We start from the raw sequence: 22,673 nt of genomic DNA, 5'->3' as shown, positions 1-22,673 counted from the left end.
CTCATGTCTCTTTATTTACTAGTTTCTCATTCAACTTCAGGAAAATTCACAGAGAAAAAAGAAGTCAACAATTCTAAGGTGTTCAAAGTAAAAAACATTTTCAGATAAAATTAAAAGAAGAATTCACTTTTTCAAGTGTGTGATCTTCTAAAAACTAGATTGGATAAAAAAATGAAGGAATTTAATTTTGGGGAGGTTGGGAAAAACACCAAGAAATTTAATTACAGAGGTGACACTCCTAAGAAGTGTCAGTCTTCAAGTGTTAAAACTAGCAGAACTCACTACTGAGCAAGCTAAAATTATTCATTACCTGTTCTATCTCCTAGGCCATTATGTCACATTTTAATACTGTAAACAGAATAATTTCTGTGTAAAACTAAGGATAAAACAAATTATAAGTTTTTAACATCACGTTTACTCTTTCATTATGCATCCAGTCACTAAACTTCATCTTGACCTACAGGCTGAATCTCTTACTTCCTTGCCTATCATAAATATTATCTAATCTGAATCCCAAGTGTTGTGGCTACAAGCACATTATCATACCTTTGAGCATTTGAAGGTTATTGTTGCCTTGTGATTGCGTCTTCCAAGGGCAGAGGGACAGAATCTCACAGGCAGCTGACTGGTGGAATGAGGAGGAATAGCCAGCTGTGCAAACACAAGAAAGAAGCAAAAGAAAGGAGGGGTAAGGGAGAGGAAATCAATTTTTTTGAGTCTCTGTTTTGTGCTTTGTACCAACAGTGCTGATGTGTATGTGATTAATGTGTTCCACCAGATGCATTTCCCCTCTCAGCCAGCGAGTTACCGCAGCAAACAATGCCAGGGCAGTCCCTGCACCTCCGCTGCCCTGCAGCTCCAGGGCTGGGGCTACAACTGCTGCAAGGACACGGGCAGCAGCTCTCAAACACCATTCCAACTGCACTGTGGTGTGATGGCACTGAAGGGTTATCACAGTGAGCCCCACAGACACAAACTGCCTTAGAAAGGAAATACATGCCAGGTTTTAATAAACCAATGTTTTGTCTCTCTTCTGCTTACCTTTAGCAAAACCAACACTAAATAATGTCACAGGTTTTCTCTTCACCTCAAGTATTCTACTTGAGACTCAATTGCATAGGCAAAAGCAAAGTAGCTGACTACAACGGATTAATATCTGTTTTCAAGAAGCAGATAAGCAGTAAATGAATTGAATTATGAAGAATAAAAATGCTAATGCTTTTAGTGTGATCAGCCAGAATCACTGAATAAACAATTACTAGGACTATTTCTTTAATAAAAAAACAGGTATTAGCCTTTTAATACTATATATGTATAAATAACATTTGCACTAAGAAGAGATAAAAAGGTAATTGATATCATGAGCAGTTAACCTGTGTTTCATAAAATGAATATAATTTACAATAAACGAAAGTCAAAACAACACCAAACAAGAGCTGGAACAGACAAAATACACATAAAACTACCAACTCCTGGTGCTCAGCATGACTGAAACAGGAACTCCAGCAGAAGGCACTGTTCACGTGTGCACCATCTTTTAAGCTCCACGGCCTTCACTGGCCCAACCCCCAGGTGAGCCTTCCAGTCACTTGGCCAATCAGAGTCCAATTAGCACTGCCCCAGTGTGTGATTGACGGATTACTCTGCCAATCAGAGGCTGGGCTAGCGCTACCCATGGGATGGATGGATGGAGGATGGAGGGATGGATGGATGGATGGATGGATGGATGGATGGATGGATGGATGGATGGATGGATGGATGGATGGATGGATGGATGGATGGACAGCTCAGCCAGGCCGGGAGGTCTGGGGGCACTGTCCCCACAAAGCAAGGCCTGGCCTGTCCCCAGCCCCCCCATAGGGACATTGTCTTGGGTCATTGACCTCATCCAGTCTCTGTTGAGATGGATGAATCCCATCCTTCATCCAAGCCTTTGCTGCTTTTCCTCACTGCCCCATGGCTTTCCCTGCCATCCCACAGCTCGGCCCAGGCAGGAGCCATGCTGTTCCTGCTCTTGCCAGTTATCTCCTGGGTGTACTTATAAGGTAGAGTTTCCTGGAACAAAACACCCATCCTTCCAAACACTGTTAAAATGATAACATATAAAAGCAAATCCTCAACTGAAAGGCCTTCAGGGTGCACCATATGGCAATATGCAGACATAATACAGTAGTTCTACAATTTTTATAAGGTTATTTGATTAGTATAGCTATGAAATATTTTCTGATTAGAAGAGCAGTTGGTTAGGTAATTTTACCCCAGGTACTGCCCCATTGGAATTAGTCCAGGGGCTTCTTTGCCCCATTTCTTGTGTCTTCTCAGATTCTGGTTGAAAACAAAACAGTCTTTGTGGTAGGTTCTCTTCTTGAAAATAAGACTAAACAGTATTTCAGGAATGAGTTAGAAGGCTAGTTTATTGTTCTAAAATGTAGGGATAAAAGGGTTGGAAAAGTAATAGAAGCTACAGCCATGTATTAGCAGTCTCCAAAGCCACAAATATAGGAAAATATATAAAAAGCTAAAAATCTTTCGTCATCAGTACCAGCTCAATGAGGGACAGGGATGTTGGTGTACCTTGAACAACAGATATTCTTACTGATGGCAGTGGGAGGTAGGTTGTGCAGAAGAGAGGACTGAGCTCAGGTGTGCTCCACTAACAGACCAAACTTGAATTGTTGTTTTCTTTTTTAGGAGAGAAAGTTTTAAAGTAATTCATCAGACTACTGCCATAACAGTTAATTAAACTTTCATTTGCAGTCCAGTTCCTACCTACTAGTCAGACCATTTATCAAATGAAGACCTACAAATGAAGAAAGAACCACAGTAGGAACCCCCTCCTCCCAAATACTTTGTAATGAAATGAAAAACTAGGTAAAGACAGGATGGCATAGACTAAGACTACATCATTAAATTAACACTAAGATTTTTAAATATTGAGTAATTTTGGTGTAAGACGTTCACATTACTTAGAATAATAACTCTTCCACAGATATGGAAACAGACAGGAGTTCGATTTCCAATAAGTATTACTTGACATAATATCATTACTCAGAAAATTCACTGCCACAATGAATCAAAATAATCAACATGGAGCAATGATAATCCAGCAGACTGCCTGCTCTGAAAGCAGAAAGGATTGTTAATTTTTACACTACAGATTTGGTTTTAAAAATTCATTTTTAATTTTACAGTTTGATGTTCTGTGAATCCAAAAAGTCATTTGTTTTGAGATAAACTAGGCAAAAAAACTACGTACTTTCTACTGAAATCCAAAAAAAAATAAATTGCTTCTAAAACTAGAATTGAAAATAATGCAAAAAAAAAAATATTTTAAGAAGGTCATGGAATAATTCAATTAAATATGCTGATGCTAACACATGTCCTGCCTTTCATTTTGTTTACATAAACAAATGCCTTCCACAATAGTCATGTGAAAAGGAACTGTTATCACTACTCTTCATAAGATCTCAGATATAACAGTTCAAATATAGAAACTGAGTCTGGAGAACTACAAATATATTATTTCTGTTACAAATTGAAGAAAGGAGGGGAAATTTTTATTAAATCTAAAAGCTTGTTCTCTAATCTGTATAAAACAATACTCATGGTCATTAAAAAAATCCTTAAAGCTTGCACACAGAGATTGCACTCCTCTCTGCCAGCTCTTTCCTATTAAGTTATTTGTCCTCAATAAAAGTTGTGTTTCAAAGCCAATCAGGAAAGAACTCAGCTTAATGGAAAAGGTTTGGGCTACTTTAAACCAGGAGAATAGCAAATTGAAGAGTTACAGTGAAAGCATGTTTCTTTTTGGCCATGGAGATGATCCTGTTTGTAAGACTTTTTTGTCCATTGTAAATATATGCGTATGTCAATATATAACACAAATATGTGAAATATATCAATGTATTTATATAAAGGAAAAGCAGTAAATTGGGGGACACATTGATGGTTGAAAATTTTCAGCTGTTAAATGCTGAACCTGAATCCCTTTCTGCTAAAGACAAGGAAAGCTGCAGTCAGGACAGAAACACAAAACTCAACATCCCAATGGCTTTTTTCCCAGACACCCTTAATAGCCAATATACTAATGAAAAACAAGTTGGAATTTTTCAGTAAACTTATGAAAATTCACTTTCATTCTGGTTTTTAGATAATTTGGCAGCATTTATAAAGTTATTAAGTTAGTTAAAGGTTTACAAGAAGGGAAACAAAAATTAAACATAGCTTGTTAAAAACAAAAAATCCAAATCCCATTAAAAGGAATCCTTGAAAGCTTTTATCACATTGTTGAAAGAAATCCAAGATGTTATATTCCATTTAAACTGACTTAGGCTACAATTGCAATGCCACCAGTAAGATATGCAGTCTTTTCTCATTTTTATCAGTTTACAAAAGGTAACAGAGCTGCTTCTAATTGCCATGAAGCTGACAAAGGATTTAAAGCCTTTGAATTTCATTTAGACTTCATTATGCACACTGAAGTTCAGGAATACTTGAGCCTAATCCAACTGGACCTCAGGAAAGCATGTTATTAATGATGTGCATACTTGAAGTTGAATCAGATCTATAGAAAATAATCCTTTGTGATATTTCAGTAATGCCCTTTGTTCCAAACTGAAACTGGGAAAACAAACTTCCACACATGAAAGTATGTTACTAATATTGGATTTTTTTAAAATTCTGAAATATTGGTCAATATTTTGGTTATTAATTTTAGGCAAATATCTTAAGAGAAGAAAAAAATTCTTTGATACCACTATTTAATCTGCTTTATCTAACAAAACTCAGGTACTGAAGAAATCAATTCGAGACATTTTCTGATCAACAGCCCAGTACATTCAAAAGTCCTACATCATAGATGACATAAAAACAAATATGGAAATTTATATGAAATATCAAAGTTATTGACCTGACTTTACTGTCTTCAAATATAATGTATCTTCATTGCCCAATCCCATCTTCAATCTATTGTTCGAATAATTTGCTCTTTTCTCTTGCCTTTTATCTGAGGGTTGCACAAATGGTAATCTTTCTGCTGACAAGAAAGTATTATTGTCTTCCTTTAAAGAGAACAGAAACTTGAATGATTAAGATGGAAAACTTCTTCCACATGTAGCAAAGGCTTTGAAATGGGTATTAATATAAACCAATACCTGGAACACGAAGCATGGTTTATAAGCAGTAATCTTCTGGAAACTGAATGCAGTGTTCTGTGGAGGTACTAAGACTAGGATGCAAAATATTCAGGAGAAGCAAGACCATGTGCAGTGCTGTGTCCAGTTAAGTAAGATAAGGAATTACTGGAGAGGGTCCAGCAGAGGCCACAAAAGTGATTGGGGGTCTGGAGCATCTCTAATGAGGAGAGACAGTGGGAGCTGGGCCTGTTCAGTCTGTAGAAGAGACAACTGAGAGGGCACCTCATCAATGTATACAAGTATAAGGGCAAATGCCAAACTCCTCCCAGTGTTGCCCAGTGACAGGAAGTTCCACCTCAATATAGAGAAAAACTTTCCTGTGAGGATGACCAAGCACTGGAACAGACTGCCCAGAGAAGCTGTGGAGTCTCCATCTCTGGAGATATTCAAAACCTGCCTGGAGGTGATCCTGTGCAACCTCCTCTGGCTGAACCTGCTTCACCAAGGGCGTTGGATTAGATGGTCACCACCCCAATCATTCTGTGATTCTGTGATAAATGCCACTCTCTGACTTTGTCACCAAAAACTGAAGGAAATTACATAACCTCTCAGAACATGGGTCTGTAATGGAAGAAATAGGTTCAAAAAGGGACAGCTACATGAAGTAAATATTAAGTAGCTGCATTTAGCAAACAAAGCTATCCTGTAACTGGAAGAACTACTGCAATTAACTAGGAACATTTCAGAATTCAATCCATAATGACATACAGGACTGAGGATTATAATAAAAAGGAGAGAGAAAATTACTGCAGCTAGTGTTGAATGTGTCTTTTCTACACAATGTAATGTAGCTATTGTTGATGTGTGAATCTTTGATGATAAATTATGAAAGCAGAGATATTTTTTTCTTGGTGTTAATTTCCTGCACAAGGTAATATGCAATCTGCAGCAGCCAAAAGTCACTATAGTTAAACCTAACCCACTTCTGTGGCAATGACCCAAACATAATACATCTATAATACTCCCAGACAATTAATATAGTTTGCATCCATTTTGTTTCTAAGCCCCCATTCAAATACCAATTCATTAAATACTTAGTAATAGCACTTGTCAAGGTTTACCATAGTGTATAAAGATGTGTTATTGTGCATGACAGAAAAGACAGACAAGAAAAAACTTAATGTTTTATACTTTTAATTTAATGGAATCCTACATAGCAATATTTAGGGAAGCTGAGTAAATAAGTTTGATCTCCTTTAGGAAAAAACCCCTTTTAGGAACATTTGGTCTGGCTGTACTGCTACATTTGAGGCTGAAAGCTGTTCGGTTTCTGAAAACTGAACCTATCATGACTATGTATCATTCCTCTATTTTCCTCATAGGGTCTTTTGTATCTTCTTAGCTTTATTTTATTACAATATTCCTCTCCCTGACTCTTAAACCATTTTGCAGGAATAGAATCATAAAATTGTGGAATAGTTTGCTTTGGAAAGGACTGACCAACTTTGGTATCTTCCTGGATTACCTTCTTCATATCTAGAAAAGGCACACCCTTTCACTATTTCTTTCCTTTTCCTTTTTTTTTTTTTTTTTTTTTTTTTTTTTTTTTTTTTTTTTTTTGTGCTAAAGGTTCTGAATTCATATCCTAGAGGCTGTGATGGAGGCACTCAATGCCACTCATTCAGATGCAGAGTTTACATGCATCTGCCCTCCCCTTTTCTCATCTCCCCATCATGAAAAGGTCACATATTTCATAGAATCACCTTAATAATACCCAAAGAATTGCTCATGGGCCCTGTACTATTAACTAGTATTCAGTGGTCAATAAGAGATATTTTTCTGAACCCTGACCACCTAGAACTCTAGCAAATCTCAATGAACATACAAAAGCTGAACAAATCTACACCATTGTTATTCCTAGAAAGGACACAAATGTTAGGCAGCAAGATGGAAGCGCTTCTGTGATGGAGGAGGAAAAAGTGGAGTACATGACAATGAGAGGGTTAAGAGAAATCACTCTCAAGGTAACTGAATTTACAGAATAAAACGATTCTAGGTATTTGCTTGAAGCTTCTTTGCAGCTATATTGATAAAATTATTATTCATATTCCTTGCAAGTTGCTTATAATATTAGATATTCTTGTATTCTTCCGTTAATAGTTTATCTACTACCCTAAATATTTACCTAGTTATTCTGTTGATTATTAGATACTTATGAATCTTCTACCCAGCTGCTTTGTTTACAAGTTCTCCTTCTAATATCTCCTGAATTATTTACAACCTACACTGCAGTCCTGCTCAAAACCATTCCAGGAAAGAAAAAAACATCTGTACTTCAGCTTGAGTTGCTTTTCAAGTTTAATTGTTTTCTTCCTCAGGGTATAAAATCTCTAAATTATGTATTTAAAATATCCAAAAGATTGTATATTCTGAACCCACAGTACAAGACATAATTCAATTTGTTTTAAAAAGGAGACTCTCTTCTATCTTTTTTGTGAAAACACAGAAACCTTACTTACAAGTTGTGTTGGGTCAGTCTCAACTGCAAAATGGCAGGGATCGCTGGTCACCACTTCCAGCACCAGAGTTTCATTAGTAGGATTAGTAAGAGGTAGGTGTGTAAGAGTCCATCTGGAAAAAATCATATACACAATGATGATTTATTACAAAGGTCCTTGCATTATATGTCATTATGCATAAGGGGTTTTTATTTAAGTTCTGGATTTTTTTATTTTAAACATAATAAATAAGTTTTTATTGCATTGGCATTTCCCCACTAGTGTGGAAACCTATTTAGCCACTTAAATTATTATTAAGAATCATTATTAATAACAATAAATCCTGAATTCATTCAATATTTCATTTTGTTCATTTGTTGTGTTATTTATTACAGCATAATCATAGAATCATTATGTTCCATATGTAGATTATATTTTCTAATGAGAATAGTGACCCTCTCAGAACAGAGTATGCTGATTGCTTAAATCAGCTGGCCCTCAATTTTACAGACCTTACTTCTATATTTTCCAGTTAAAGAATATTCATGAGATAATTTCAATGGGGAGAAAAATTTTTAAATAATTCATAACACTCGCAAAATTTCCTCTATTCTGGTCAAAATACTACATTTTTTGTTTTTAGCAAAATTATATGGCCATAAATCACATTCTTGTTGTAATACCAAGGGACACAGAGAAGAGGTTCAAGGTGAATAAGTGAAAACAGTAAATAAGAAAAGTTTGAAAAATGAGATACATATATTGGTTTTGCTGTAATTTATCTCCTAATGGATATTCCCTCTAGTCAAAGCTGTGGCAGGTCAACTGCCAGATTGCTGCACATATTTATCATCTGGAAAAAATTAGTCCATTAATCATAGCTAAATCAGTAAGGAAAAAGAAAATATAAAAAGCCACATTCAGTAGATATTTCAGTCCAGCTTTGTGACTGTAACTTCAGACCCTAAAATCTGTTCACAGGTGGATTCCTTCCAACCCATGCAGTGGCATAAATCCCCAGCAGTGAGCACCAGACTTGATTCTGACTAACACTGTCAGAGCACTGTATCATTGAGTCTCAAAACCTGAGAGTAAAGAAATATTAGGAAACTTTCACACAGGAACTTCAGACTCACTTGATAATTCTAATTTTTCACATTTACCCTCTCTGCTTTTTTTTTTTTTTTTTTGGCCTGGTCTCCTTCATATGTAATATCTTGTCAAAGGGAAAACTAAGTTGGAATATCTGAAATTTCAGTAAGGAATTACTGGACTGTTAGAAGTTCTTCAGGTCATCAAAATCCTCCCACCACACACAGGTTGACTATCAGGGTTATGCTGGAAAAATTGTTGCATGTGGCAGTAAATTCCAGATCACTGTGAACATCATTCAACTGACTCATCTTCAATGACTCCACTGTGGAGCCCATAACAGGATGGATAAGGAAAGATGAAAAACATCAGGGAAAAGGTTTCCCTCCTTAGAGACATATGCTAAGGGATGTGTTAAATCTACCTTGACACAAACAAAAAGCAAATCTGACTGTGATAGCCCCAGAATTTTAGGGAATATGAAGAAGGACTAAAGGATAAGTTACTTTTTTTTTTCTTTTAAGAATTAGTTAGAAATTTATTCTAAGTTATCAGTGGGATCTTGGCCCTAATCCAATTCTAGGTAATGTTTCAAGGAGACAATACCGAATTTTTTCAGATCAATAGAAAAAGAATATAGTGAGGACACGATGAAAAACATTATTCTTATATTCATATGCTAATGCTTCTTCTGCATTCAGGAAAAGGGGGTAGAATGAAAGTTAATCTGTTAAAAAACTACAAATCTTCAACAACCAGAAATGCTTCAAACATTTGATGATGTTTACAGTTCGCATCTCTGGATACATAGCAAAGTACATCCATTCAAAAAACTCCCAAACTGATATCTTTCTTAGGCAATACACAGCTGTCTACCTGCACTGACTTTATATATTCCACATACATTAATGCTGCCAATTTACTTCGACTATCTCACTTTTCACGAGGCAGAGAAATTCCCAGTAACCTAAGTGGCATCACTGACTGCCATTGTCCAACACTTTGCACTTCAACAAGAGTGCTGATGACATTATGCTGGCACTGCTGGACACCACCAAAAAGAGCCTGGCACCATCCTCTTGGCACCCACTTTGTGCTATTTATTTGTATTCATGGGATGCCCTCCCAGCCTTCCCCTCTCCAGACTAAAGAGGAACAGCTCTCACAGTCCCTCCTCATAAGAGAGATGCTCCAGACCCCTCCTCATTCCTGTGGCCTCTGCTGGACCTTCTCCAGTAGCTCCTTGACTTTCTTGTACCATGGAGCCCAGAACTGTCCAGAAGTGTCCAGTGTTCCCCCACATATTTACAAATGCACAGGAACTACAGCATGCATGTACTTGTAAAGGGAAAAGAAATCTTATTTGAAAAAAATAAAGCATGGGCTATGAGGAGTTTTAGATAAAAGTTTTAACAGGAAGAGTTGTATTTAATGGAGCTAATTTTTTCCCACATCCATTTTACTTGCAGTAGGAAAAGATGACTTGCCATTTTCCACTAGACCATTTGTGCATGTAGTTTTCAGGCAGTGCATGTCAGTGAAAATTATGAGTGCCAGAAAGTCTGAATAAAAAGGTTTTAAGCAATTCCTAATTCCCAATAGCAAGAGCCTTTAGTAGTAGAGAAAAGAAATAGTAGAGAAAGAAATAGTAGAGAAAAATTATGGTTTTTACTCCAGTCAGCCCAGAATCTTAAAGTAAAAGCCAGGAAACAGCACAACTTTTTTTCTTTAGAACATAAGAAAGGCATTGTCAGTTATCTTCAGTCTGTGCATCATATTTGAACAGCAGAATATATTCACTCACAAAAATTTAATCAGGTAAAATTTTGTGTTGTGCTCTCTAACAACATTTCTGCTCAGTCTGTAATGTATATTAACTACAGATTTAGTCAAAGATGGAATGAAGTGGAATTTAGCATGCAGAAGAGCAGTGTGTCCACAGAAACTGTTAGGAAGTGGAGGTAATATGTGGAAAAGCACTGCTGAAGTTTTGACATTCTTCAAAGTCTAATCCTCAAAGTTTCAGTTTATGTCTTGAAAGTCAGAACTGAACTGAACATTATGCTGTCAAAATGCACATTGAAGTTTTGTTGAAGGATGGTAATAATTGGGTTAATTTCTCTAAGGTATCCATTTTCTTAACACTTGCAGTGCTTCAACCATGTCTACCCCCAGGGCCTGCAGGACAGAAGCTGCATTATTTTGCCATTTCTTGGGCAGTTAAAAGACACTGCTAACTGGTATACAAGCATTTGCAAAGCAGGATAGTCAGTAAATTCCTAGTTCAGAGAGAAGGAAATAAACAGAAAATAAAGCAAACCTACAGAGCTCTGTACAATGGATCTGGGTACTTACATTCTGCAGTATTGTCAGGGTGATTTCTACAAAAATGATTCAGAGGAAGTTTACATAGAGGCTAAAATTTCATTTCAATTATTTTTCTGTAAGGAATATTTCCCCTACTTGGAAATATATCTAAAAAAATATTCTACAATCCACTACAGCAGACATAGGGGACTATTCTGAGTTTAAACTCTTCATATGTTTTCCATGATACCTAAAAGCAGAGACCCATTCCAGTACTGTGAACTACTCACTTTCCAAGCTCACATCCTATATCAGGCAATGCAGCTGGTGATGGCTTCTCTACATTGAACTTCAGGGCATACCAAAATTCTCCAACCACATCTGACCGGAACATGACACTAAAAACAGATGCAGAAGCTTAACATGACAGCTGGTTTTTTCAGATCTTTTAAAAAACCCAAACAGATTAAAATTCAGGAGAAACCTAATGATTTCAGTGCAATGATTTCTTTAATTAGATCATATTTTTCTTCTAACACTTCTCGCTGGTATCTGAATTCAGCTACCAAGTTTAATACTATTTAGAATTACTGATGCAACAAAATCTCTTCTTCATCTTTCTTAAATTCTACCAATAAAATTCATTTGTTGCTTGTAGCTTTTTGTTTGTTAACTTGCTTTTATCAAAAAATACAATCCAAATATATTCCAGCTTATAAGAGTAAGCTTTAATTTTATTTCAATATCACAGTATTTTGTTTTTAGTCATTTTGAAGGGCAAAGTAACAGAAATACTATACACTAATTTTAAAAAGGAAATTTTTTCAAATCTAGTGATAAAGTGAGAAATAGATATAGACACATCCCTATGAGCATGGCAAAGAGATACACTTCAAGGAATATTCACTATATTGCTTTGATATACAATCAAGGATTGTCATGACTGAAAATTGTGTCCTGCTGGGTGAGATATGTACAGAAATATATTTCAGTTACAGACACTCTAATACAGTCCTTTCCTACTGCAGAATTTCTTTTCAATTCCTTGAGGATTTTTGAGTAGCTGAGTCATAATAGCATTAAACCAAAGCACTGGAAGCATAGAAAAACTTAGAAGAAATGCACTGTACAAACCCATGACCCTCTAAGGATGAGTTCTTTTTCTAAATTATAGATAACTATGTCTATTCCATGACTTTATGGTTCCAGACCATCCCCTGTGCCAACAGAGCTTTTAAAGTGAGCATAAAACAGCTCTAGGAAAGAATCAACCATTTGAAAAAGTACACCTGCCACAATCCCTTTTTCCAACAGTTCTTCCCAGCTGCTAACATAGCAAAGGAAACAGACCATGGACTCAGAAAAAGAAGTTAATTGTGTGGATGTAATGTGCAAGTACCTCTGTCCAGCTGTAACTGCAGTCTGTGGGAGCTACTGCAATTTAAAAGAGCTATTACACACTTCTGGAACAAAACTGCAAAACCATTTGGAGACTGTCCACGTGTGCTTTATTTCACCTCTGCATATATCCCCTAAGCCCCAGCCCACCAAAGCTGAGCCCAAAATTTTGTCCTGTTAAAACAAACATTTCTCTTATTATTTGGAAATTCTGCACTTGAAAAACATTGAAAAATATTTTCATACCAGAAATATTATCTGGTATGAAAACCAAAAGATGAGCTCTATTCTCATCTTCAGTTTAAGATAGCATAATTTCTACAAAATAAAGATACTTACTAGAGTTATAAAAGTACTCATTTTTATAAAACACTATTATTTGAATCTGTATCACTCAATGATACTTGACATTATTCTGGTCTTTGGAAAAATCAATACAAGCAAATTGAATGAATCTCTGTATGGATTTTGACTTTGAAAATATTCTTTCAAAACTGGTCAGATGTCTCTCCCCTCCTCTTAAATGACCACCCCATCCTCCATCCCATCTCCATATTTTTGCCAGTCAGTTGAGATAACTGAAAAACAGGGAATTGTTTTTCAACCAGCCTTTAGACTTAATAATGCTTTGGTAACCAAATTCCAGGAAAGTAAGCTTTGCAATTCTACCCTGTTCAATTACTTGCTGAACTGTTTTAGTTGAAACTAAGACCAAGAGGTCATCTGTCTTTTTATTGCTAATTAAGATATCTGCAGGTTTTCACTGGGATTTCCAATGTAATGAAAAAATTGTAATTTAAAACCTCTCCATATTCATTTAGTGGATCATGGTTAAGTAATAGAAGATCATGAAGGTAAATGGATTTAAGTGGAGAGTTAAAGGGTTCTCCACATGCTTTAGTTTGTTTTTACAATTTCATTTCTTCTCAGAAGAAAATTAAATTGTGCTATTCCCTTTACAGAACTTAAAAATTTTAAAAAATCAACTATTCAGAAGTTTTCAAGGGGGGCTTCTAACATTAAGTAAGTTTCTAAAACATTGTTCACTAAATTGTAGTGAACTAGAGTAGCAAGGAGTTATTCTACTGCCTGTCAATAATGCTTTTCCCCCAAGAGGAAAGCTACTGTTAGGGACACAATACATTTAAAGCTGGAAATTTTCTCAATTCCATTTAATAACTTTTGTGAGAGTTTTTAGGGCAATATGTTCATCAAGGGACTTAGGTTTCAATGAAAGTAGTCAATTTATTTTTAAAACAGCCACAATTACAAGTATCAAAACTCTACAACATACCTTCCAGCAAAAGCGCCAACAGCAGCTGCAGAAAACCGTAGGTGATATGAAAATGTTTGTTTGGGCTTGAGAATGAAAGAGTTTTCTCCAAATAGGGATGGATGGTCCAGCAGCACACTCATCTTGAGAACTTTATTGGTAGGATTAGTGATGGGAATATTAATTCCAACAGTATCCTAGAAAATATTAAAAAAAAATCCAAAATCACAAAATTAATTATGAGCAATTACACTTAAAAGATATTTCTCAAAAAATGCAAGGTGCTTACTCATTGTCTACACTTATGCAAACTCAGGCTGCACCTTTGTGTCATGTGTGAACTAACCCATAAAAAGTCAAGTTGCAGCAAGAAACATCTCAGACAACCTTCAAATTGTAAACTCTTTAATTCCCTAAATACAGAAAGTTCAAATCTTCCTGGCTGGTCTGCATCTAACAGCTCACTTCACCTTCCAAGATATGACCAAGGCTTGCCAAAACACACTTTTCAAGACCATCTGCTGTAATCCCAAGCAGGTAAAATCTCCAAGCAGGTAAAATCTCCAAGCTGTCTCCCAACAGCCAAGCACAGACAATTGGAAATGTCCACTTTGCAACCTGGCAAATGATTGGGCTGAATTCTTCTGGATCTGGTCCCTTAATTTATAAGTTACATCATAATACCTGACATTAAAACAACACCACCACAATAAATGTTCCCTCTCTTATTCCTTTAGGCCATTTCCCTCACTAGTAATCTCTGTATCTTTGTTTACTGAGGAAGGACCATCTTTCCTTGACCACCTGGAAAACATTGATACAGTTAAAAGTGCATAAAAAAACTCCAGTTATTGTAATAAAACAGAGCCAAAATATGGTCTCACTAGATAAATCTGCATATTTTACACGTGCAGCACCTTTAGGATGAGCAGGAATTGGGCAGAGACAGCTCACTCTGCACAGCTGCTACATTTCAGAAGAGTTCCTTTTGCTATAAGTTAGAAATGGTGTAAATTCATCCTGTGTGCCCTGTGTGCATCAATATCAATACAATTCCTGAAATAAAGCACTTTGAATAGACCAGAAAGAATTTACTTATGAACGCAGCACACTGTGATAATCCAGGAGGCACATCTGCAGTTTAAAAAATATATGTTCTATTTATATATATTTATCCATAAAAATACACAAAATCCAAAAATAAGAATATGTATTTATTTCTCTCTACCTATATTTGTGTTTACTCTTATTTGTTCTCTTTTCTTTGCTCTAACCAAGCAGTTTATTTCAAAATCCATGTCGGTTTGGCTTTTTTTAACGTACAGTGATTTGTTTCTCACAGCAAAATTATTCCACATAGTTGTTTTTTTTAAGTAAATAATTCAAATTGCAATATGAAAGAAAAAAATATAAAATGCCTATTAAAATTAATAACACACTAAAAAATGAATATGAAATACTTTTATGACCCCACACAGAGCTGCCTCCCACTGATTTCAGCCTGCCTATGATTTGGTAAATTTCTATACATTTCCATTTATAGACAATGGCTACAGGAATATACATAAAACACATTTAATGTTCTACAGATGGCAAGATTACACCAACAATTTAAATCATTTAAGTGCCTTGCATCAGTAAAATGGGATTTAAATTTGCCATAAAATATTTTAAAGCTCAGATTAATAGTTTTTACTGGTGTAAACAAGTTTCTAAATCTATCTACCATTTTATTGGCAAAGGCTTCATAACAATTTTATAGTGAACATCTACATGCTGTGTTGAAAAAATACTTTTGCAGTAAAAAGGAAATATGGGATAGCTGATTTGGAAAAAAGCAGCAACTATGAAAGAAATCTTTTTAATCTTGTACACAAAGGAAATTTTATATTGCCAGTATTATCATAAAACAATTTTCTCTTGCCAGTATAAAATGAATGCTTAAGATTATTTATTTCCCAGGAATTTCCCAGGAAATTTGCCTGGAATTGCCATACACATTTCAATGATCTTCTAATTCATAGATGGTAATAAGAGCAGATGTATATTTATCAGCAAAAAAAAAAAAAAATATATATATATATAACTTTTTTACGTTTCTAGGCCTTATTGGATTGTTATGGAGGCATAGAATTAGGATAAATAACAAAATGCCCATGCAATTGCTAAGAGTATTATTTTTCTTATTTTTCTTGAAAGTGCCATTTTATCAGACCAAATGTAGAAGAGGAACATCACAGGCAATTTCCAAACACATTTATAGCCATTAACTTAGTTCCACATTTCAGTGCTGAGTATTTTATAAACATTTTGATAGAGGAGAAATGTAAAAGTTGAGAAAAGAAGGAAATTAATCTCTTTCCTCAAACATTTCTTATATCAATGCTGCCAGTCACCAAAATAGAGCCACTTTTGTGCAATATGTCATGCTATTATTCCTTTAGAACTGTCAATTACCCAGTTCTTGTACAGTTCAAGTTATTTAAAATAATCTCACCAGAGTTAAAATTAAATAAATGTAATGTAATGTAATGTTTGAATGTAATGTAATGTTTGAAATGTAAATATGAACTAACATTTATTCTCTATGGAAATCAAAAAAACAACGGACTTCTAACACTCGATCCTACATTAATAGCCTAAGTCTATATATAGGTTTGATACTTTGTAAACCAGACTCTTGTTTCAAAAGATTAAAAAAAATTGATGCTCACCATCATCAATCGATCATTTGTGACATTATACTTGTTTGTTGAAATATTTTCCTGACATATTTTTTTCCAAAACTTTCTCATCATTCCTTTCTCTAGCTCTTCTTTGAGCAACTGGATCTAATTTATTTAAGTCCATAATATGCAATTTTATTTTTATTAATGTATACACTGCACTGAACAATCAATTAATCCTCTTCTAAGTTCAACAAGGTAAATTGCAGGAAGATGGACACATTCTACAGTTACTGTACATAACAATTCTCTGTGTTCCATCTTCAGTAATAATCCTGTTTCTCACCATCAGCAGGTGTCAATAAAAACCCTGCCTGGTCAAAGTGTCTAAGAGACTGACTACAATTCTTATTCTTTAGAAAAATTGTTTTAAATTAAAATCCAATTTCATTAAGGAGATGGCATTCATTCGACATTGTTTGAAGCTTTTTCAATCCATAGACCTTGAGGTGAAAGCATTTGGATTTGCTCCCGAGTTTGCCAGGCTGTGGCTACAGAAGCAAACTTTCAAGTTGAGTAAGCAGCAAGAAAGTTATTTTTATAGGCCTAGTAAGATAATGCAGCAGAAAATCTTCCCTTTGCAGGTCCTTGTCCAAATCATGGTTCTTCTAGATGGACAAGTAACAAGTGCCTTCTGTCTCTGTGCTGCACCTGACAAGCAGGAATGTTGCTCACACAAGGACTGAACTTGGAATGGTGGCAATATTGTTGAAAAGACAGATCTTGGCTTCTCTCTTCCATAGGCTCAAAATGAGCAGAGCTTTCAACATCCCCATCAGTGTCTGCATGTCAGTAGCAGGAGTTAGAGTCTCCTGCTGTATTCTCATTATTAATTCATTTCTGTTTCTTGGAACAAAAGAGGATCCAGTCAGTTGAGCAGCAGCAGTTGAGAACAGTTTCTGGGCCATGTTCAACAGAGCTCAGCCCAGTTTGGTCAAACTACTTCTAGAAATCAGTTCTGGCTCTTGAAGTGCTTGATGCAAAGCGTCCCCAGGTCACACCTCACCACCCTTTTCCCCACACACCCCAGCCCAGACACGCATGTCCATGCTCAGCTGGGCCTTTTTGGCACTCATCATTCACACATGGAACTCCCCTGTCCTGAGGGGCTGAGTCCTTCAGGCTCCTATTCACTCCAAAGTTAATGGAGGTCTTTGTGGAGTGAACCATCTCCCTCACTGTACAAGCTCCTTAAGCTCCTTTTCTTTTTTTTTTTTTGCCTTTTTTTTTTCTCTCTGAGATGTAAATGAATTTCCAAGATAATCCTCTCCTTTCTGTGTAGGGTTATGAGGCTAGAGAACCACAGCATTGCTGTTCTCTTGATATTGTTTTTTCTCATTTTAGTTGGCATATTTTGCCTTATAAAATATCAGCTCTCAAAAAGGCACCAACTGTTCATCAGCAGTGAAGTCTATCAGACCAGCAGATTGAACTGCTTGAAATTTAGGACTAAACACCTTAAGCAAATTATATGTTTGTAAAACCTGCTTAGCAAGGAATCCATTCTTATTGCAGTACAGGAAATTAACTAGAAGGGAAAAATTTGCACAGAACATTTAATATCAGAAGCTAAAAGGGCAGTGAGTTTCAGGTTTAAATTTACATATAAATTTACATAGGAAAATCACACCGAATTGAATTTCTTTTAGCTGAAATATGCATTAGTGCCTAAGTAATAATGCCCTGAAACAGAATACAGCAACAATTAGTTCATAAGTTATTACAATAATTCTAAGTTCCCTGACTAAAAATTACAACACTGTTAACCTCTTATTGGAGCCTACATATTGTACCAAGCAAACAAACTGGGAAAACAATGTTTTGCAAGAGGCGATTACAAAAATTATCTTTCTGAAATGGAAGGAAAGGAATAGACTGAAAAAGCATTACATTTAATGACTGAATTAATCTATGATGTCCTCAACTCCACCAAAGATGCCACAACCCACACCAAACTGATATTGCAATAATTTATACACATAAAGGAAAACTAATGAATTAAATAATATGCACATATTTGGACTTACACGTAAAGATAGATAGAAAAAGCTGAGTTTTCAAAACTCATCAAAGATGAGTTGAATGCTAAGCAAAGTGCTATTTTAAGATAATTATAAGTATACCTGACAAGGGGATACAGACTGAGTCAAAGTAAAATTAACATCCCAAATTCCCACAACTGAGAAAGTAATAACTATGCTCACATCTTAATGAATACTTTTTTGAATTTGAAATCAAGGGCACCTCTGCATCCATGGAGACCAAAGCTCAATAACTCTCCATACTCCTGAGAGCCAAATCCTGAGGAAGATTTCCTTCTCAGATTCAGCAGTGTTAGAAGAAATTACCAATTACAGCTATTTTTTCCCAATGTCTATACTGAAGATTGGCACTTCCAGTGATCAGCTCAGTTGCCTTACTCACCTCATACAATAAGCTGGCTCATCAAAGCACAGTTGGGTTTGACAGCCCTACTAAAAATTGTAGAAGTCAATCTTTTCCATTACCAGAATCAATGGAGAAGGAGATCACAGAATTATAGAACTGTTTGGGTTGGAAGAGACCTTAAAGATCATCTCATTCCATGGGCAGGGACACCTTCCACTAGAGCAGGTTGCTCAGAGTTCCATCCATCCTGGCCTTGAACGCTTCCAGGGATGGGGCATCCACAACTTCTCCAGGGAACCTGTGCCAGGGCCTCACCACCCCCACAGTAAGAAACTTCACCTAATATCCAATCTAAATCTACTTTCTGAAACTTCCCCTAATATCCAATCTAAATCTACTCTCTGTCAGTTTGAGTCCATTCTCCCTTGTCCTATCACTGCATGCTCTTGTAGAAAGTTTCTCTCTGTCTTTCCTAGAGGCTCCCTTCAAGAACTGGAAGGCCACAATTAGGTCATCCTGCAGCCTTCTCTTCTCCAGGCTGAACAATCCCAATTCTCTCACCTTTTCCTCATAGGAGAGATGCTCCCTTTAGTCATTCTGGTGACCTCTTTTTCCCAGAGGTCCCTGTCCTTCTCCTGGCTTTTTCCCAGAGGTCCCTGTCCTTCCTTTGCTGGGGACTCCAGAGCTGGACTCAGCCCTGCAGGTGGGGTCTCACCAGAGCAGAACAGAGCAGAGGAACAGAATCCCCTCCCTCACCTGCTGCCCACGCTGCTGCTGATGCAGCCAAGAACACATTTGGCATTCTGAAATTGACTGAGTTTGACTGCAGAAAGATGGGCTGCTTCTGATATCTGACACTGAATTAATGTAACAAAGGACCAAATTAATCTTCAGAGGATTTTACAGGAAAATCATTTACACCTACTTTGTCATCAACATGTGACTCAGCAAGTGACAGATTTCAATACAGCTCCTATTCATCATTTTTATGGGTCACTTTGCTGTGCAGATGCATGCACACAATATATGAGGTGCCAATGACAGAAAACACTTTGAATCAAATCAATAGATGTATTTACACTCCTTGGGTGATAGGACTATTTTGTGTGATGTAAATCCAGGCTGCAGCTCTCAAAAACAGACATTTCTCTTTTTTTTCAGATAATCCTTTCTCCTTCAGAGACTGTCATATCCACAACAGCAGAACAAAATAATTAAGGTCAGTATCACTCAATAAAAATCACTAAAAAGTGCAACATTTCCAAGTGAGAAATGTACTGTTCTTAGAGAATGAAGTCAAGAGAGATATGAGTGACTACTGCATTTTCAAAGTCAGTTATGACTCATGGAGTTATAATATTCAAACTCTTTTGCAAACATGTCATCACACTGAAATACCTGCCCAAAATCAGCCTCAAAATAGTGAAAATCAGCATCTGTGACTCTTTCCTTCAGAGAAGTTAAGGAGATGCAAAATTTAGGATACTTTCAATTTCCAAATAGCTTCTTATATATCAGGTAGGCAGTTTGCAAAACCTGTCTTTTTCAATCATTTCAGTCATTTCACTCAGATCTAGACTAAATCTTACTCTCAGAGATCTTTCAATGTAATTTAGGTTAAATGTTTAAGCAAATCTGTGTCCCTTATTTACCACAGAACTGCACTATTATCCCTGGACTCTTCTGTTTACAGCACTTCAAGGTTTAGTTCCTGAACTAATTGTATCTGCCCGTATAATGCTACAACATCTAGCTGTAATTATTTTCTGCTGGTCTCACTGATTTGTTTTCAAGGGCTACATAAAGTCACAATAATGCCATAAATTCACAAATCCAATAGACTAGAACATACTTTGGAAGGCTTGGTGAGTGCTGATGATTTCTGCATATTTATAAAGAAGTCAGTAACTGAAACCACAGAATTGCTTCCAGGAATTTACTCTAATTTAATTAGTCTATTAGTTTAATACTGGATTAATATTTAGATCCAACTGTCCTGGATTGAAAATTTGATGTGATGAGGTTAGAAATCTCTGACATGCAACTACAAACACAACAAAGTTTGTATCAGTGAAATGCTGAATATCAGCTCACTCAGAACTGACCAGAAAAAGGCAATGACCAGCACTGCCCATGTTCCAGTGCTTCAAAGACTTACAGAAATACTTGGTAAAAGTAAACTTACAACCACCTATCAGAACGCAAAGCTAGAAGAGCAGCAGAACTAACTATTACACTATTTCCACCAACTTTAAAGACTCCTGCAAAATGTGGAAGAAAATATTCTACTATGTGCCTCTACTCATAGCTCATGCTGTCATGAGCTAACTAAAAGTACTTCTTCACTTTAAAAGTAGTAACTAACTCCAATAATATCTAATTTTACTGAATTTTTATGACCATACTAATGAGGTAATTTACATCTCAGCTACACCACCTACCATCAAGTTAATCAATCAGTGGAGGTAAATGCTAATTAATTTGACTGTCTTAGATCTTGCACCTACTGTGACTCTCTCATTCTGTAGGTCTAAAGATAGATTTTTAAGGAAGCATTTCTTCACAATTTAAAAGACTGATACCATAATGATCACTTGGACAAAACATGTAGAGGTAGAGATAATTTAAAAGAAAGCTGAAATAGTCAGGGTTTCTGCTGAGAAAAACTTTTTCTCTTGAATTTTCTAGAAGTAAAATTCCTCTGGTAAAAATCACTCTCCTAGATTCCAGCCACTTGTTTTTTTTAAATCCAGCTTTTATTTTTGGCAGATGTCTGCAGTCTCAGGAGCCAGAAAGTGTCATAATAGGAAGAGAATTTCTTAAATGCTCATATTAAAAAAAAAAAAAATTATATATAAATCAAAAGGAACAATCTCTATAAGAGCTATCTCATTTTTTGTTCCTTACTATGACTCGTAAGATCAGATAAACTTTGAAAACAGCCTCATTGCTAGTTGTTGCTCCAGGAAAAGTTAACTTTTAAACCTTGAGATTTGCTCATAGATTACTGTCTCACATGAAAAAATAAATGCATTATAAATATAGACTTCAATGCTAGAGGTATCTGCAGTCTGTCCCACACATTCCCTTAGCAGTTGCTCTACAAAAGTAATGCAAACTCAGTATATCACAAGCAAAGTTTATTAATAATAGTAACATCTATATATATATTCTTATTGATGGTATCTGTTACTAGAACCTCTGAAAAAGCAAAAATTAGAGCAGTCTGAAGCAAGGCCTACACTTGAATTTCCCTGGGTCTGGGCAGTCTATTTCTGCTGTCAACCAGAAAGAAGCCTCTTCCTCTCCAGAGGGAAGATGTTTATTAGATAATTGTGAATCCATGAATCATGGAGTGAGAGTATAAAGGCCCTCTAAATACAGATTTGTGCACACTTCTTTCTGCTCAGTTTTGATCACCTGGCAGATCAGTTTGTGAGAGAAAGAATTGCTACTACAATCTCCTGAAATATACTCTTTTTTTGGCATATCCACATATTTGGACATGAGCCATTATTTCATCCTTTAACTTTTTTACAGTAAAAGCTATCTCCTGAGGTTGCAGCTTCAAAACATGGATAAGTGTCAATGAAGTGCTTTTCAATTGTTATATTCTTCCTAAAATCACATTCTGCTGTGTAGGGCTCACACAGAACAGATGTGCTGCATTCATTTTTCTAGACTGCCAAAACCAAGAAGATTTGAAGGTTGGAACCAGTAATGGGAATACCCTGCCTCTGCTGAGATCTGCATGTAAAAGCAACACTGTGCCAGTGACTTTTAAAGAGCACCATGAAGGGCTCAGAAGCAATCTGTGAGTGGTCTGGGAGCCTTCACAAACAGCAACAGCAGCACA

General features: G+C 36.1%; 1 protein-coding gene across 1 annotated transcript in view; it reads right to left on the bottom strand.

The window, feature by feature from the left end:
• CFAP47 (cilia and flagella associated protein 47) overlaps window positions 1-22,673 on the bottom strand; it is a 261,429-nt gene that overhangs the window by 69,659 nt on the left and 169,097 nt on the right. The window contains exons 52-55 of the mRNA XM_036392854.1: window positions 13,725-13,900; window positions 11,323-11,430; window positions 7,655-7,766; window positions 547-651 (exon numbers count right to left, since the gene is read on the bottom strand). Of these exons, the coding sequence (XP_036248747.1) occupies window positions 547-651; window positions 7,655-7,766; window positions 11,323-11,430; window positions 13,725-13,900 (501 nt within the window). The remainder of the gene's footprint in view (window positions 1-546; window positions 652-7,654; window positions 7,767-11,322; window positions 11,431-13,724; window positions 13,901-22,673) is intronic.

This window comes from Molothrus ater, chromosome 2 (genome assembly GCF_012460135.2).
Source record: "Molothrus ater isolate BHLD 08-10-18 breed brown headed cowbird chromosome 2, BPBGC_Mater_1.1, whole genome shotgun sequence".
Lineage (NCBI taxonomy): Eukaryota > Metazoa > Chordata > Aves > Passeriformes > Icteridae > Molothrus > Molothrus ater.
Note: the sequence above shows the minus strand (reverse complement) of the source record. Positions and strands in the feature narration are given on the sequence as shown.